The sequence below is a fragment of the Copadichromis virginalis genome, linkage group LG17 (genome assembly GCF_057382275.1).
Source record: "Copadichromis virginalis isolate Kocher_CV1m ecotype Utaka linkage group LG17, C_Virginalis_male_GT1.1, whole genome shotgun sequence".
In the NCBI taxonomy this organism is placed as follows: domain Eukaryota; kingdom Metazoa; phylum Chordata; class Actinopteri; order Cichliformes; family Cichlidae; genus Copadichromis; species Copadichromis virginalis.
The window spans coordinates 16,920,316-16,937,834 of NC_140634.1; the positions used below are offsets into that span (position 1 = coordinate 16,920,316).

Here is a 17,519-nt window from a genome sequence, read left to right on the forward strand (position 1 = left end):
GTTTACGCTTACGGCTCTGTTGCTATGACAGCAAGTCCCGGATGAGCTTCGGGGAACCGACTGATCCAGGATCACGCGAAATCGTCAACAATCTAATCCGGCTAACCTACTTAGCGAGGTACGAAGAACGGGCCCCAGGACAGAACCACACCGCAACAAACAAACATCCTGACAGTTCTAAACGCTAAATCTTTTATTGTGAAGGTGTGTCAGGCGGCATCCGGCGAGTTACGCCTCTCTTCAGGTAACTTTACGGACTTTGTTTTCTTTGGTAGTCTCCAGGATCCTCCCTTCCTCCTTCCGGAAACTTAAAACAAGCGTTTAGTTTTTGTTGACCTGTTTATCACAAACAATCAATATCCATTCAGAAAGAATTAATCAGAATAAAACAATAAAGAGCACAACAGAAATTTGACAGATACCAATGAAAAATATTAAATAAAATGTGTTTTATTATCAGACATTATCAGTGCAGGTAATCAATACTGATCCGTTTTATAAATTTTTCTTTATGTGTTTAATATGCTTTTTTCTGCAACACGATGATGTCACAAGGACTACCGGTCACGTGATCTCTCACTGGAAACATGATAACTGTTTTTAGTGTGAAGAAGAGCCAGGGAGAAGTGAGGAAGGTGAAGAGCTTTAGCTTCCACCTCGAGAGCTGCAGTAGGGGATGATGATTTTTTTTTACAACCAAAAAAAGAAGAAACTGATCAATAGTCCTGATTGATAAACATGAACACAAGACTGACTCCTCAGGTGACAGGTTAGGGTAAGGTAAATGTAATGTATGTTTGCACTGATTGCCGATCACGCTTCAACTGAGTCGTCCTCGGTCAGAAGGAATGGTACTCCACAGTGATGTAGTTCAAATAACTTTACTAAGGAGGTGGCAGATGACATCAACAGGATGTACAGCGTTGGTAGGGAGGCATTACAGTATTCACATGCAGGTAAAGGGGGTGTGAGTGTGTATATGGGTGTGTGTGGTCATCTGTAAACAGAAAAACAAACATTTGTATTAACCACTATGGATAGCAGTGTACCCCTTCTACAGTACTGTGGGTTTCCAGCGTAATGTTATACAATCTGCCATAACCTCATGGCCACTAGATGGCACCCTAAGACCATAAATTAATTTCTGGCTCGGATATACATTGGCAAACCAGACCTCTGCAGATTACAACGCTTCAGAGAATAAACATAGTAAATAGTTACATCCACCTACAACCACAATGCTTGACAGTAAGTCATATATGGAATGAAATCTGGGCTGAACACAAGCCTGCCTGTAGTAGGTCAAAAAACATATCTTAGCGATAGCAACGGGACTAGCCTCTTACGTAGCAAATTACACAGATAAAGTCAAACAAGCATCACTCTCATCTTACAATACTCACATGGTAAGCACTCACACAGGAATGCAAGTAAATACGTTATCCTCCGACACACCTCCCATCTGTGCAGAACTGCACTGAACACGTTCCCAACCGGAAGTACAGATACCGAGGTGCATCATGGGTAACGTAGTATAAACAGTTACAATGAACAAGCGGACTTTTAACAGTAAAGGATGGATGGACAGACAAATGGATACCTGGATTGATGATGGCTGGATGGACGGACAGATGGCTGGGTTGATTTTACAAATGTGTCTGTAAAATCCTGATTTATTAAAGTCGAGATCTGATTATCAGAACAAAATTAATTAATCTTCTGGAAACAATAAAAAGACTGACATCATTAAAAGTTTGTTTTTATTTTTGAACTTTTTTTCTCCACAAAAAACCCCCAATAAGGCCGCCAGAAGAAAAAAAAGTGAATCACGAGTATGACTAAAGTACAGTTTGGATTCCTGCTCTTTAATTGGCTGAATATGTGACTTGTTTCTTTCTGGTTTCTGATTGGTAGGGTTTGGACACCAGTGGCATCTCCTCTGATCAATCAGTCTTCATGTTTTCGTCTCTCTGAGGCATCCCAGTGTTGACTGCTGGTATGTCTTCACCATGAATACTTGCGGGCTCAACTGGCAACCTCAGATCCTCCCAGGTGTGAGCTCCACCTTCATGTTTCTCTGCAACAGTAAACAGGTGTGATGATGATGATGGAGGAGGAAGAGGGGGTCTGGTCCTGCTCTCTCCAGGCTCGCTGAGCTGTGATGATGATGGAGGAGGAAGCAGAGATGGCCTCCTGGTGTAAACTCCTTGTCTGCCATGAAAACTGCCAGACTGACGAGTAAAAGCTCTGCTGCCGTGTGACGACTCGTCCACGAAGACAGGTGGGCTGCTCACCTGAGAATCACACAGCACAGGTCAGTCTCTCACCTGAGTCAGACTGCGCATAAAGTCCTGCTATAAACAGGAGCTAAAGAGGAACCAATGTGTTAAATAGTAAAATCATGACATCAATGAAAGCTGTGTTTGAGGACTTCAGGATCTACTGTTCACCACATGACACGAGTACTGAAACCACAGGAAGCGACATCACATTCAGAATAACTCACCATGTGAAACCACAGTAACCTCTGCAGAGAGATGACACACATGACTCAGTTTAATATCTGAGACACAACAGATTTTATCATCTGAACCTGTGAGCGGAACAAACCTCAGAAACAGCAGTCTGAATATGTGATGCTGCAGAAACGCTCTAGACAACAGTTTAACATCTCAGTCTGACTCATAGCTTCATGTTTCAGGCGGTTCAGCAGAATGAACACAGCATTTATTTCCTCATGAAATTTCAAACAAAAGACTATTCAAAGATTTCTAACCTGTGGTTTAATAAAACGGGTCAAAGAGGCAGCTGTCATAGGCTTCAACACCAACTCCATGAAAGGTGGATGGGTGGATGATGAATTACATCACATTAGACCCTCATGCTCTCTGTCCGGCTGGTGTGTGAAATTCAAACACCCCCTCAGGTGTGTTAAAGGTTTTACTTCGTACCACATTGGGATGTTTTCCGAAGGCGATGGCGGGGCGATCCTCAGGGTTCTGCACGCGTCTCCTATGGACGGTCCAAAGTAGCAGAAACAGAATCGCAGAGAGCAGCACGATGAGGATAAGCACAGCGATTCCTCCTGCCAGCGTGCTGTCCACGTCTCCAAACAACTGTTGCTCCTTGAACGCACCACTTGGCACTGAAACACAGAAGTTATTTCAGTAAAAGCATCATGGGAGCTGTGAATGTGTGTGTGTGTTTATCTAATAAAGGAAACAGATCAATGTCCTTCCTACTCATCAAAGAATTAGTGATCAGTTACCTTTGACCGCTCGCATTCAGCCCCCTCTTGTAAGTAAGTAAGTAAAATTTTATTTATATAGCACATTTCTAAATAAAAGATCACAAAGTGCTTCACAAGGTATAAGACAAAAACAGACAAAAGTTAACAAAATGCAATTCTAAAAAGATGTGTTTTTAGTTGTTTTTTAAAAGTGAGTCCGCAGATCTTAAGTTCTGAGGAAGAGCGTTCCACAGTCTGGCGGCCACAGTGGCAAAAGCTCTGTCTCCCTTGGTTTTCAGCCTTGTATGCTGAATAACAAGTAGGCCCTGATCACAAGACCTCAGGGACCTACTAGGGACATAGGGCTGTAAAAGTTCAATGATGTAGGCTGGTGCTTATCCTTGAAGAGCTTTAAATGTCAGAACCAGTATCTTAAAATGGACTCTGAATTCAACGGGGAGCCAGTGCAGCTGTATAAGCAACGGTGTTACATGAGAGTACTTAGATGTTTTTGTCAGAAGCCTTGCTGCAGCATTTTGGACAATCTGCAGACTGCAGTTTTTGTTTAGACATGTAAACAGTGAATTACAGTAGTTCAATCATGGTGAAATGAATGCATGAATAACAATCTCCAGTTCAGTATGAGATACTAAAGGGCTCAATTTAGAAATGCTTCTTAAATGATAGAAGCAGGACTGAACCAGAGATTTGACGTGAACATCCAGGGTAAGAGCAGAATCAAAGGTTACCCCTAGGTTCCTGATAGACGATTTCACAAATGTTGAAAGAGGACCAAGAGCATTCATTATGTTAGGTACATGTCTGTCTGGAGCACATACAAGGACTTCGGTCTTTTCTTCATTAAGTTGGAGGAAGTTGTCAGCCATCCAACCTTTGATGGATTCTAAGCACACATTTAGAATCTGCAGCTTAGAAACATCTTCTGGTTTAAAAGAAATATATAGCTGGATGTCATCTGCATAGCAGTGGTAGCGAATGTCCTCAAAGGGGCTCAAAATATGCCGGAGAGGAAGTAGATATATTAAAAACAATAAGGGCCCCAGCACAGAATGTTGTGGCACACCATAGGACAGGGACGTGGAAGATGACCTGTACTTAGAGACCGCCACAGAAAAGTATCATTCATAGAGATACGAGGAGAACTACTCTAAGGCAGACCCAGATACACCAACCCAGTATTTCAGCCTTTCAAGAAAAATGTAATGGTCAACGGTGTCAAAGGCTGACGTGAGGTCCAACATTAGGAGTACAGAACATTTTTCTGCATCGTTTTGCATCAGAATGTCACTGGAAACTCTAAGAAGGGCTGTCTCAGTAGAATGAGCTCCACGAAAGCCAGACTGAAATTTGTCAAATATATTATTGAATGTGTGAATGTGAGTGTGAATGGTTGTCTGTCCCTGTGTGTTAGCCCTGCGACAGACTGGTGACCTGTCCAGGGTGTACCCCGCCTTTCGCCCTATGACAGCTGGGATAGGCTCCAGCGCCCCCCGCGACCCTGAAAAGGAGAAGCGGAAGCGAATGGATGGATGGATGGATGGATATATTATTATGTTTGTCTAAAACTGCTGTAAGCTGCTTAGCCACAACCTTCTCTAATATCTGAGCAATTAACAGTATTTTTGAGATTGGTCTGTAATTGCTAGTGAGAGATGGGTCCAGCGTGGGTTTTTTTAACAGGGGGTGTATAGCAGCAGTTTTAAAATAAGCATGGACTTTACCAGACCCCAGTGAGGTGTTAACTATGGTGAGCACACAGGGACCAATAGAGTGGAAGACATTTTTGAAATACGATGCGGGTAAAATGTCGAGTGAACAGGAGGATGCTTTCATTGCATTAACTATTTTTACCAGCTCTGATAGTGAGACGGGTAAAAAGCTTTCTAAAATGACAGGCCGAGATGGCGTAGGAACTGACAATGCAGATGCTGGTGGGGACAATTTTTTCCTTACATTACTTATTTTTTCTAGAAAGAAAGAAATGTTTCACAGTCTTCATTAGAAGGAATAATGGCAGCAGGTGGAGCAGGAGTAACAATATCAGTAATAGTGTCAAATAACACCTTGTGTAATGTCACAGCTTCATGTTTGTAATATGTGTGTTTGTATGTTCATATTAACGCATGTTCTCAGGTTTCATGCTCACCTGCTTGGCCTCTCTGCAGGACTTCGATGTCCACTGAAGCTGACACTTCTTCTCCCGACTCTTCATCTCTGGCGATGACCTGCAGAGCGGACATTAGAGCATTGTTCACGGGTCAGCCTTAAGGTTAAAACCAAAAATCATCCAAAGTAATGATTAAAAACTGTTGTGTTTGTTTGATTTTTCTAGACCAACATTAAAGTGTTCAAAGAGCTGAAGGGGATTCACACTGTGAAGCTTTTAGTCCTGATCTTCAGTCTCTCCTCCTGCTGATTCTGGTGTTTGGATCACTTCCACCTGAAAGATGTCTCACTGCAGCCCGAGGCCTTGTTATTTCACAGAGATGTTTTCTTACAAATCCAAACAGATTTATTTTTAGCATTCTTTGACTACAGGGGGACTTTTCTTTCTTCAGCTTAGTTTGTTTCTGTAGAATCACACTAAAACTGAAAAATTGTACTGCAGTGAAAAAAAACTACTTTGCTGTCTTCCTATTGTCTCCTCATCGGTTGAGGCTCTGCTTTTTAACCACCTGTCACTGCCATCAGACAGGGGTTTTGCACCCTTTTTTTAAACATCTGCAACTCCCGTAACCCCCAAACCATTTGCTCAGTTGAAAGAATTCCAATGGTTCCTGAAAGCAGTGAGTCTGTGCTTTTCACTGATATTAGGGTCATTACTGTAATCTGCTAAGTATGGTGTCACAGCAGCTCCACAGAGACGTTTTTGCTGTTTGCTGTGTTGTTTTCAGTTTTATTTGCCAAGATTTGGATGTGGCGCCCTGCCTGGGGTTCCAATAATGACTCTAATATCAGTGAAAAAGCACAGAGTTAATGCTTTTTGGACCTATTGGAATTTTTCGATACCGCCAAATGTTCAAGAGTTATTGTAATATGACCTAAAAGTTCTAAAACCCAGTTTTAACAAGTTAATGTGCTCCAGGCCTCTGTTTCTAGTTTCATTGGATAAAAGTATTTATTCTCAGCCTCTTCAGCCTTTTATTCTGTGAAGCATGTCTTTAAGTTTTTAAAAACTTGTGGTGCAACTGCACTCTGTCCGCTCACTGGGTGCTGGACACCAAAAATTGAACGTCCCAGAGAAGAATCAATGTGGATCTGAAGCTGAGGTCCAGAACTTTTTCAGAGTAATCTAAACCAGGTAGCAGTAAGAGTTACTGAGGATCACCTCAGACCTCTGGGCTGACCTTGGTCTATTTTCAGCATCTTCTTCCTGTCATATGGTGCCGTTTGTCTCTCAACATGAACTTTACTGATATCACTTTAGCAGATAGCAGATGTTCCTCCATCTTTCTGTGCTCATAAGTTTATATTAGCGTAACTACCTCTCTGCAGTTAACCATCAGCTACACTTTCACTGATGTTCCAAACATGGCTGTTAGTTTCTTGCTTACTCCATATTTGAGGCACAGCTGTTTTATTTCAATCGGAACATGATGTATCATCGTGAGATATAAACTATCTAATTTCCTGATGTTAAACATTATTCTACCAAGCACACTGATCATTTTATTGGAGGTGAAGGAAACTGGACCTGGTAATGGTCACTGACCTCCTGCAGACACTGATACACACAGAGAAACCATCCAGGATAGATCCACCCTTTAAAATAATTTCAGGTTCAGCTAATTCAAACCACATCCAACCAACCTGGGATTAAAGTTAACAAACTGAAAATCACCTGATTCCCATCTTACAGGTGAAGGTCAGGCCCATCAAGCCTCTACCCCTCATTATTGCTTATTCAGACTTCTGATATTATTTTAAGGTGGAAAAATTCCACCTATAAGACCATGGATCCACTCTCTCAATGAGACATTGAGTTGGTGCTAGCAGCGGCAGCTAATCGTGATACTGGTGGTGACAGTATACTGGTGGTGTTTAACAGGTGAGTTGGTTTGATCTATGTCTAACTCACCTGTAGGATTTGTCTGTCAAAGGCGCGTAGTTGGTTTGTCTTGGCGATCAGAACCCCCTCCTTTGTGACTTGATACAATTCGGATGGAGGATGGAGCAAATAGTGGATATTTGGGTTCCTGCCCTGTGATTTGACAGTAGAGATGACTCACTGATATGATGATGTAAGTAACACAGGTAGTGTAGCATGTGTTCTTACATCAGGGAAGTCACGGTCTGACACCTGGACCTGCAACACCTGGTTCCCATAGGTGGAGACGATGGAGGCAGGGCTAGAGCTCTGGATGATGAAACCTTTGTAAGTGGTTCTGTTGAAGGCCGGAGGAAATGCGTTCTCATAGAGAACTCTGACCAGAACTGACGCCACACTGTACTTCAACCTGTCATCCACCTGGCATACCTGTACAGGTGAGAGGGAAAGTAGATGTCTCACAGTTTTCAATTCAATTCAATTCAATTCAATTTTATTAATACAGCCCCAAATCACAATATCAGTCACCTCAAGGCACTTTATATTGTAAGGTAGACCCTACACTAATGCATAGAGAGAAAAACCCAACAATCATATGATAAGTGCTATGAGTTTGGCAACAGTGGGACGGAAAAACTTCCTTTTAACAGGAAGAAACCTCCGGCAGAACCCGGCTCAGGGAGGGGCAGCCATCAGCAGTGACAGGTAGGGGTGAGAGAAGGAAGACAGTATAAAAGACATACTGTGGCCAATTGCTGTGAATGAAGCAGAAAACAGGAAGGTATGTCGTTACCATGATTGTGAGCATGTAGTTTGTTGTCAGTCGTTGATCATCTGCTGCTCTGGTTAACCTGATCTCACCTGTTGTGTTGTTGATCGTGAACCTGCCCTGATCATCACCTGTGGGTGAAGCAAACACACCTGTACACACATGTTTGTACATGAGTCTAATGGTGAGTGTGAGTGAGTCTGACCAGAGAGGATGGTGTAGGTGAGAGGAGCATTGATCCCTTTGTCTCCATCCTCTGCTGTGATTGGGCCAGGAGAAAAGTCCAGACCCACGTCCTGAAACAAAAAATAAATAAATAAATACCTGCAGGTATGTGGACAGGTATAAAACTTGTTCCCTAAATGCTGGGACGCTAAAATCTAAATGACTTGAAAATATTGTGATACTGAAAAACATCTCCAGAAACATTGGGCTGTTTTTATTGACATTTTATGGTCTGGTAATGTTTTCAGAAGCCAGTTTGTAAATAATTGCATCCACCTGGTTCCTCGGGTATTTACCTGGTGTTTCTGTGTGATGTTGGTTGTGTAGGTGGGATTCATGCAGACAGGCACACCTGGAGACACAGGTGTGCAGGGCAAGAAGTGAGGATACTGGTCATCACCATCCTCGATGTTGATGTTGAGAACAGCAGATGTGTTGAACTTGTCCACAGTGTTTGATTCCTGTCAGGTATGTAGAGGTGTGACATTATTTTCACTTTTCTGTGATAATTTGACGATCAGATATCACAGGGTTTGTTTTTTTTGTTGAATAGTCTTGCATTCCTGCTGGTTAGAGTGTAATGTCCTGTGATGACTTCGCAGTAAAATAAAACCTCTGACCTCACCCTGATTACCTGGATGTATCACCTGTCTAAATGTTACCTGGGCCCACATGATGAGATGCAGGTGAGTTCTCGTCTCATAGTCCAGAGGTTTGTTCAGAACTACCTTTCCAGTATTGGGCAGGTCGATCCTGAAGAACTCGGCATCTTGCTGCAGGCAGACAGATGACAGGTGAGATAATAAAGAGCTGCAGCTCGTGGTCAAGCAGCAATTGGTGGGCGTTATTCTTACTGATGACGGGTCGATGATGTAGCTGATCATGTCCCCATCTGCATCAACAGCCTTCACAGTGAAAACCACCGAGTTCACTGCTGTCAGCTACACACAAAACAATGAAAAATCCTGTTTACACAGGTGAGGAAACACCTGAGGCACCTGTTAAAACGATGTACATGTGATGGATGCTCATTGGCTGGTTAAGATGAAGGTAATTTTTCTGGTTGTACCTCACTGATGGTGAACGGCTGAATTGTCTCCAACAGGAAGTTTGGTTTGTTGTCATTTTCATTCAGAATCTCCACCAAAATCCTGTAGTTACCCTGAAACAGGTGCAGACTCACCTGAGCGACTCTGAGTCATCAAATGTATTTACCGCTCAGCACAGGACCTCAGATGACTTACCTGTATGATGTCATTTTCATAGCAAATTAGCTCTGCAATGAGCACTGATCCCTCCACCTGTCAGACAGAGATCCAGCATGAGGTGAGACATTTTAAGATGTATTTCTGCTGCAGGTGAGAGGTGTTCAGGTGTACCTCTCGGTCGAGGACTCTGAACACTGAGGAGTTGAGTCTGATGGTCCGGCCCTCTAAGTAGAACCAGTTGGCGTTGCGTCCCGACAGACACAGGCGGATGGTGTTAGCTCGTGGACCTGCAGTGATGTTGATGCTGGAGATGAATTCACCTGTTGGACTATTCTCTCTGACTGAGGTGAAGATGTCGGAGCCCTCCCGACATAGGCTCGCTGAGGATGAAGCAGAGGATATCTGATGTGTCCGTGGCAGTGAGGACGATCAATAACTGATTATGGTTTCATTGATCCGGTTCTGTTGTTATCTAAAGACATATTTAAAGACAAACTTCTCAGGAGTGTCTGAAAGTAGAGAGTTACTTTTTTAGTCCTGATTAGGACTTCAGGATCTTTTTATCACATCACCTTAAACCAACCTTAGATTACTAGCCACATTTAACCAAATCATGCTGCACCGTATTTACCTCACATTCCCATTATTTTACAGTTGCCAGTTACCCAATCGAGCACGTCTTAGGACTTGGAAGGAAGCCAGGATATCCGACAGAGCCCACACAGGCATAGATCATGCTCAAAAAACCCTAATCCAACATTGAGATTCAAACCGGGAACCTTCTTAGTAACCGCTGCACCACCGTGGACAAAAAGGCACTGACGACGGCAAAGTGCCTGATATCAGAGAAAAGCCGTTTTTGAATTGTCTTACCTATAACAACATTATAAGAAAGTCTGAGAGCCACCTGCCACAGCAGCAGCCTGCAGGACCTCAACATCTTCATCTTTGACCTCCTCCACCTGGTAACACAAAGTCAGTGAGCAGTATAGGTAAAGAGCATCAACAAAGTCAACCAACCAACAATCAACACAACCAGCCAAGTTTCTCAGGTAGGGAGGGCTAGAGCCTATCCCAGCTGTCTGAGGGTACACCCAGGGGACTGTGGGAGGAAGTCAGAGTACATGCAAACTCCACACAGAAAGGCCCCAGTTGGTCAAATTGAACTTAGGAACTTCTTGCTGTCAGGCAACAAGTGTGGCTCAGTGGAATATGTAAAAAAAAACCTATATATCTTGAAATATATTTGATATATGAAGTTATGACTGAGATGAAATGACCTTAGTCTCTACACCATCGTCTAACTGCTGTGGATTTCTCTCTAATATTGTTGTTCATCACCTTATAGTATAAAACATCTGGCTCAGCTCCGTTGAGGTGATTTGTTAGCCTGTTTGTGTGAGTTCTCAGATTCATTTCACTTGTTTCATAATCACTGTGTGAACGTAACATCTGAGCAGATTTTATCTATGAGCTGGAAATACGAACTCAGAGGTCACAGTGTAGTCTGCTGTGTTCACATGTGACAAAAAGGTCCTGAGGTGGAACTCTGCAGTGGTCAAACAGAGCTGACCTCAGAGCGGTGAACAAACAAGACGTGACCAAACTGAAAATATGAGCCCTGAGCTCTGCCGCGGTCCACTAAAATGTCACATGATCATATTTTTTATGACCTTCAGCTGCAGCTGTGGAGTCAAAACTGGATGAAACTCAAGCTGTGGTATTTTTTTTAAAATTCGGATCAGCGAGAGGAGGATCAGAGGCTGACACCGCTGCTCATATGTCTTTATCAGGTCATCACGACTTTATACGTGTTCAGCTGAAAATCATCACTGCACCTTATCCAGGTTTTATTTTGAAAGGCTCTGCTGTGTTCTCTCCATCTACATCAGGGATGCTCCTGCAGCCTCGAGGATGTGTAGAGTCTCATAAAAAACAGACTGATGATGAAGGCCTATGATTGAAACGTCCTCCTCGAAGGTTTCCTGCTGGTGAACAGTTTCCTGCATTGGTCTCCTCAACCACGAGCTCAGCTTCCTTCTCTTCAGTCCCTGTGTGCTCAAACATAAACCTCACACCTCAGTTTGATTCAAGGTCCCATCACAGGCTGAAAAAGCTTGATCAAACTTGACGGAACAAAGTGTTTAATGTTCGCCATACATGCACACACTCACGCACACTCACACACGCACAATCATAGTACACCACAGTAATTAAGTAACAGATAAAGTGACAGAAAAGTTCCTGTCTTTTTGCAATCTGCTATAGAAATGTCTTTTTTTTTTTTTTTTATCATGATGGGTTCCCAGCTTAAAAGAAAAGAAAGAACAAACATTTTCTGTAAATGAAAAAAAACTTCCTGTTACAGGGCAGTGCTATCGAAACCTGGAGCAACATTTCTTTGTCATTTAGAGAAACTGAAATGTGCCACCGGAGTTGTACTTCTTTATCTTATATTCAGATGACTCAGGGATTAAATGTGCAGTTAAACATCTTTACGCTGACAGGAAGGCCAGTTTCACCAGTCTGACCCCCCCCCCCCCCCCCCCCCACGTACGAGGCCCAGGATGTGAAAGAGTTTAACATCCCTGATCGAAAGTGTAAGAGAACAGAGGAATAAAATGACACAAATCACAAGGAGTAAAACAACACAGCGACAGACACACACGACCAGAGTTTTTACAGCCGTTGGTTCAGATCGCTGCGTGTTGGCCTGTGTTAACCCTTCACCTGCCACTTCACTTTTTCCTCTTACCAACTCTTCATCCTCACACAGACTCACCTCGCTCTCTTCTGCTGGCCTACAGTCGGCCGATGTCTCTTGACCTTGCTGCTGATTTCATCCTCATGTCATCACACATTCATGTTTTTGTGTTTCAGCCTTGATCTGTTGTTCTGCTTTGTCCCCAGAGAACAGAGCGCCTTGTCACTGTGTGTGTGTGTGTGTGTGTGTGTGTGTGTGTGTGTGTGTGTGTGTGTGTGAGAGAGAGAGAGAGCATTAGAGGCTTACCCGGCATTAATGAGCAGGATAAGTAGGCCAACATGCTGCAGGACTTTGAAGCAGCAGGATCCTGTTGGTTCCACCTGCTGCTGCTTTCAGAGCTTATTTCAAACACACAGAAGTAAAACATCCACATCCTTGGAGACGCTGTTTTAGTCAGTATTTCCTGTCAGAGAGCCAATAAGCTCTCAGCTGACTCCTTTATTGTTAAGTTTTGTTTGTAGAAGAAGAAAATGTTTAATTAATGTGGTGTTACAGGAGGCTCTGAGTGGGGTGGGCACACAGACAAACACAGAGCCATAAATGAACACGTCCTGTTTCACAGGTCACAGGACTGAACATGTCACATGACTATGAGTAACTGTCACTGCCATCTGCAAGGATTCTAATCTTGGGTTGAGTTACCACCTTGTCACATGTCAGAAGTTCTTTTGTCTCATTGGTTGTGGCTGCTGTCACGTGTACAGTTTTCCTCACTGACGTTCATGAACATTCAGTTTCCTGTTCGTCATATCTGTCCAGGTTCTGGTAGTGTTGAAAGCCTGAAAAGGAGGCAATTTTTCTTCCTTTTCGTCTGGTGCCGTGTTTGATCCATTCGCTTCCACATCTGGAAAGTCTAAAACAGCTGTGATTCTTGCATTCAAGCCCTTTATTTTGGCAGGAATGAAGTCGGCTAGCTCAGGTGTGGGGATACTCTTAATGGACTTAATGAAACAGTCGCTACTGAGCATGCTCTTTGAATGGAGGCGAGCATGCTCTCATTAATCAAATGACAGCAGTTTTATCGGGGAACCTGGATCAGGACTCTGAGGTCCACCCTCATCCTCACCTCCTCCTTTTTGGGCGGTCAGAGAACAGCTGGAGGAACCAATCAGAGTCAGTGACCTCTGATCCAAACATAGTTACAAACACATACACATCCATGTGCGTGTCAGATGTTTGATCACTAATCACGCTAAAAGAAAGCTTTAAGGCTGTAACCGTGGGGATGAGTGTAGTTTCACTGAGTGTATGGATAAACTGATTCCTGACCTGCACCTGCACACAAAAGAAGCCTAATCGGTTCTCTGTGCAAACAGTAATCTGTTAAAATATGATACTTTAAAAGATAAAGAGAAAAACAATCACCTGTGAAGATTTTTTTTCGAAATTAATGTTTGTTTTGTTAACCTGTCAGTCAAGCACTTTTGTGGCAGTTTCGGGCATTAACATGCTATTCCACATCCAGACACTAGAGGGCGTTTATCATACAGGTGGTAAGTGTGTGAAGCAGAAAAATAACTCTTTGTATTGTGAAGCTAACACCGCTCAATGTGTGTGTGCTGTTTCTGTTCTTTACCACGGGTTAGTAAATATGCATTAACATTATTGAAGACTAGAGAGATTACTTACTAAGCTTACTAAGTGGAAAACTTAGTAAAAGAAGTGCTTTGTTATGAGAATTGTGTATGAATTGTGATTTTGGGCTGTAGCTTACTTGATGCTAATGCTAGCAGGCTTGGCTTAATGTAGAATAGTGTGTGTGTGTGTGTGTGTGTGTGTGTGTGTGTGTGTGTGTGTGTGTGTAAGTTAACCTAAACCAAACAAGAAACTGCTGAACTACTGCTGAGCTCAACAGTTTTCATACTATGTGGTATTTTTCTGGCTATGAGAACATTTTTGTACTTTAATGCCGGCTATTAGTTAATGAAGTTACTTTATCATTAATGGTGACTGCCTAGGTTCAACTCAGTAAGAGAGCCCCCCATTAAAAGGAGCATTGCACTTTATATAGTTTGTAGATTGCATTAAAACAGTAAGTTTAAATTATTTTTGTAAAGGAGGTGAAAAAATAATAAAAGAGGTGTCACATTGTCAGTTGATTAAAAAAAAACATATCATGTAAATTGTTTAGTGCCATAACAAGTATTAAAACAGTTAAAAACAAACCAATTTATTATGTTTAACAAATACAGTTAAAAAGGCAGATGGGAGGACAAGTGTGTTTATGTTAATTCATTTTTTAAAAGAATGTGTTTATTGTTGCACTTTGTGGTTGTAATATTATTAATGGACTCAATAAGCCTTTTCATTGTGTTTTGTCAAAGTTGTGGAAATCCTAAGAGATTCATATAGTCTCTACCCCAGGAAAACTATGACCATGTCTTACACTATTACCATGTCTTGTAAGTGGGACTGAAGCAGAAGGCCATTGGTTTACATTCAGTGTAGTAATACCTGCAGCCTGTTCATAGATACTGTTGATAGAAAACGTGTGTCATTTGGTTCCTCAAACAGGGAGTAATTTCACAGCTTCATCGATGACATCGAGCATCATTTTCTGTGCAGAGTAGTGAACAGAGTCGCCGATCAGCCCTGAACCATCACGTTTCATTCTGATAGCAAACGGCAAGCTTCAGATATTTCTGACTGTTTCAGTCTGCAGATGGGAAACCTGACCGATGAGCTCAGATTACAAACACTCAAAACACCAAACCATGCTGGGAGAGTCAGCGCCACACACGGTGCTCCTCTTCTTCTTCTTCTTCTTCTTCTGTGGCCTGACTCATGTCAGTGACTCATTGCTTTCACAGTGGAAAGGACCTGCTGAACACACTCAGGTGTGAATCCTGTGATCAACACTGTGTGTCCAGCTGTTCTTCTCCACATTTAAATCCTGTTTTAAAACCTGGAGCACCCCTACCCTTCACCATTATCCTGCACCTTCGTCTTTCTCATCCTCATCTTTCCGCCTTCAGCATTATTTAAAGGTTAATTTGTCCGGCTGAGCTGCTGTGTCTTTGTTCTGCTGCTCTGACCTTTATGTGGATCTCAGATCTGTTTCTGGTCGTCTGACCAAGGCCAGAGCTTCCTGTTCCTCCTGAATGATCATTTGGATATGAGATAAGTGAGAGGAAGCTGAAACAGCGATCCTGCTGCAGGGAGGTCACTGTGTACTGATCATGGAGGTGATCCAGCATTGAGGTCATTAGTACAAGTCTGGGAAGATCTGCCAGCTGTGTTCATGTTCCCCTGAAGGTCCAGTTTTTAAAGCCTAAGTAAAAGCTGATTTTTGATCACAGTGAGTCCCACTTACCCAACATGTTAACAATGTTAACTATGGTAAACATTCACGGTTTCAGAAACTAGACTACATTTTAGGTCACCTCCAGAGGCCTCGGGGTTCAGGTGTTATTACATGCATGTCCGCAGTACCTCGGTGGAGGTTCAGTTGTATATCTGGTAAATCAGTCCTGACAGGACATGTTGATGTGTCTCTCCTCCTTCAGCTGCTGCTCAGCAGCTTCTTCTTCATATACTATCAGGCCTGAAAGCCTCTGTCAGCACACAGAGAGCTGTTCCTCTAATTTTCAGTCCACTTCTAGTGTCATTTTCATGCCTCAGTCTTTCCTCCCTGTTTCCCTTCATTAAGAACAGCCTCTTGACAGCTGAGAACAATTCTGGCGAGACTTGAGTGAACAGTAGATGATCAGCTGAAGGTCCAGATCATCTCTCAGCTCCTCTGTCAGGTCTTTGCTGGATTTTTTTTAATGACTTTCAGATCCTGTTCATCTGTTGTAGAAAGGTTTAGCCCTCACACTTCTTCTGTACATATTTCTCTCTTATTTTTAGGGACACACTGCACACCATGCTGAAAACCAATTCCAAGTTGTCAGCTAACAGCTCTTGTGGAATCACCTTGTTGTGTTTGTGTGACATGCTGCTAGTAATAAAGAGCCTAAAGACACAATTTAAACCTGGTTCTTTCCTCAGGTGTCTATTATATGCAGACATAACACTGGTTCATCCTTGATTTAGGAGCCTTTTCATGCTTGATTGATTCAGAGGTCAGAGTTCTGTCAGGGTCTGGGTAGTTTTCCACTGCATCGGTTCCTCCCCTCTGGGTGGAGTCTTTGTTTTTCCTCACCTGATGGCAATCACACCGGCAGTATTTATGACCTGCGCACAACTAGTCTTCGCCAGATTATCTGCCAACTTTAGTCAGTTCTCGGCCTCACGTCTGTACCTTGGTGTATCATCGTGTGTACTTACCTTATTCCTCTGTTTTCTCGTCAGCATCTGGAACCCACCTACCAAGTCTCCTCCGTACAAGCTCTCCTGGATTCTGGTTTGCAGCTGCCGGTAACGTCTCCCCTTTCAAACTGCCAGTCTCTCTGGCCTGCCTCCCTGCATTTCACGCAGTACTCACCTGAACCTTTGTCTCCTGTCTTCCCCCTCCAAGCAACCTCCACCTGCAAGCACGTAAGGCAGCCCAGTGTAATTATTCTCGGATTAACAGCTCTCTGTTGGATTCCCGTGACTGCTCTCTCCTCTGTTTCAGTGCCCTGGCCAGCCAAAGTTTCCCCTGCCCAGTCCCTGCACCCAGTCGTCACTGCTATCTAGTCATAGTTTTGTTATGGTCATAGTTTCTCTTGCCTCAGACGTCTAGTTTAATTTCCTTAATAATAGTCTAAGTTTTCTGTTAGCTTCCAAGCGTTGTGAATAAAGACTCTTTTGTTACACCGAGTCCATCCCTTTTCCACGGGCCACTGTGCCGTGGCAAGTTCAGGCACGCAAACTTCTAACACACAAAAAACATTCCAATACAAGGACTGGTCTAAAACAGTGAAAAGCAGCCTTTAGAAAGCTGCAGAGCTATTGCTCAAGAATACTTTAACAATACAGAAAAATCTGGCTGCTTGGATTATAAAGTAATGAGGGGTGGCCCAAGACTTTTGCATACTGTGTTTCAGCCCTTCACTCATTTTTATTTCCAGCATTTGTTCATGTTTTTATGGTGTTTTCATCACTGCTGAGCATGAGTGTGTGTTTCAGCTCTCAGTTTGTTTTGCAGAGGGTGGCCGAGGCCCGGGTGTTTGTACGGGACAGTTAATAAAACACGGCCTGGGAATTGGTCTGTGAAGTGAAGAGCTGCTGCTGTCTGTGTGCTGTTCATGCTTCAGCTACATCACAGACACCCTGAGTCTGCAGAGTCTTGATGAAGCTCAAAGCTGAGATAGAAAAGCTCTCTGTTTTAC

At 43.0% G+C, this 17,519-nt stretch overlaps 1 protein-coding gene and 3 long non-coding RNA genes across 5 annotated transcripts; 2 read left to right on the forward strand and 2 right to left on the reverse strand.

Annotated features, from left to right (window-relative positions):
• Positions 1 to 64: 64 nt before the first annotated feature.
• Positions 65 to 2,206, forward strand: LOC146689208 (uncharacterized). Its single transcript, XR_014916132.1, has 3 exons — positions 65 to 244; positions 1,915 to 2,052; positions 2,147 to 2,206. It is a non-coding gene; the product is annotated as an uncharacterized LOC146689208 (long non-coding RNA).
• LOC146689209 (uncharacterized) lies at positions 428 to 1,705 on the reverse strand. Its single transcript, XR_014916133.1, has 2 exons — positions 1,404 to 1,705; positions 428 to 997 (listed from the first exon to the last, which is right to left on the reverse strand). It is a non-coding gene; the product is annotated as an uncharacterized LOC146689209 (long non-coding RNA).
• Positions 1,744 to 10,642, reverse strand: cdhr5-rs (cadherin-related family member 5, related sequence). The gene is made up of 14 exons (XM_085437364.1): positions 10,374 to 10,642; positions 9,672 to 9,880; positions 9,537 to 9,593; positions 9,362 to 9,454; positions 9,147 to 9,233; positions 8,955 to 9,065; positions 8,589 to 8,753; positions 8,273 to 8,363; positions 8,092 to 8,198; positions 7,527 to 7,727; positions 7,329 to 7,451; positions 5,397 to 5,475; positions 2,952 to 3,145; positions 1,744 to 2,294 (listed from the first exon to the last, which is right to left on the reverse strand). Exons 1-14 carry the CDS (start codon positions 10,444 to 10,446, stop codon positions 1,944 to 1,946), a joined length of 1,941 nt encoding a protein of 646 aa, XP_085293490.1. The 5' UTR covers positions 10,447 to 10,642; the 3' UTR covers positions 1,744 to 1,943.
• Positions 10,643 to 13,785: 3,143 nt separating this feature from the next.
• LOC146689211 (uncharacterized) lies at positions 13,786 to 17,001 on the forward strand. 2 transcript variants are annotated; one of them, XR_014916173.1, is made up of 3 exons: positions 13,786 to 13,845; positions 16,558 to 16,743; positions 16,823 to 17,001. It is a non-coding gene; the product is annotated as an uncharacterized LOC146689211 (long non-coding RNA). The 2 variants fall into 2 exon arrangements; XR_014916172.1 differs by having other exon boundaries at positions 16,558 to 17,001.
• The last annotated feature ends 518 nt before the right edge of the window (positions 17,002 to 17,519 follow it).

Bases quoted from the DNA above. Each gene is read 5' to 3' on its own strand.
- cdhr5-rs (XM_085437364.1), bottom strand. From the start codon at position 10,446: ATGAAGATGTTGAGGTCCTGCAGGCTGCTGCTGTGGCAGGTGGCTCTC. The intron at 8,199-8,272 runs GTCAGACTCACT...CTTCACCCACAG, and splicing joins CACCTACACCATCCTCTCTG to GTGATGATCAGGGCAGGTTC. The intron at 2,295-2,951 runs GTACGAAGTAAA...TGTGATTCTCAG, and splicing joins TCGGAAAACATCCCAATGTG to GTGAGCAGCCCACCTGTCTT.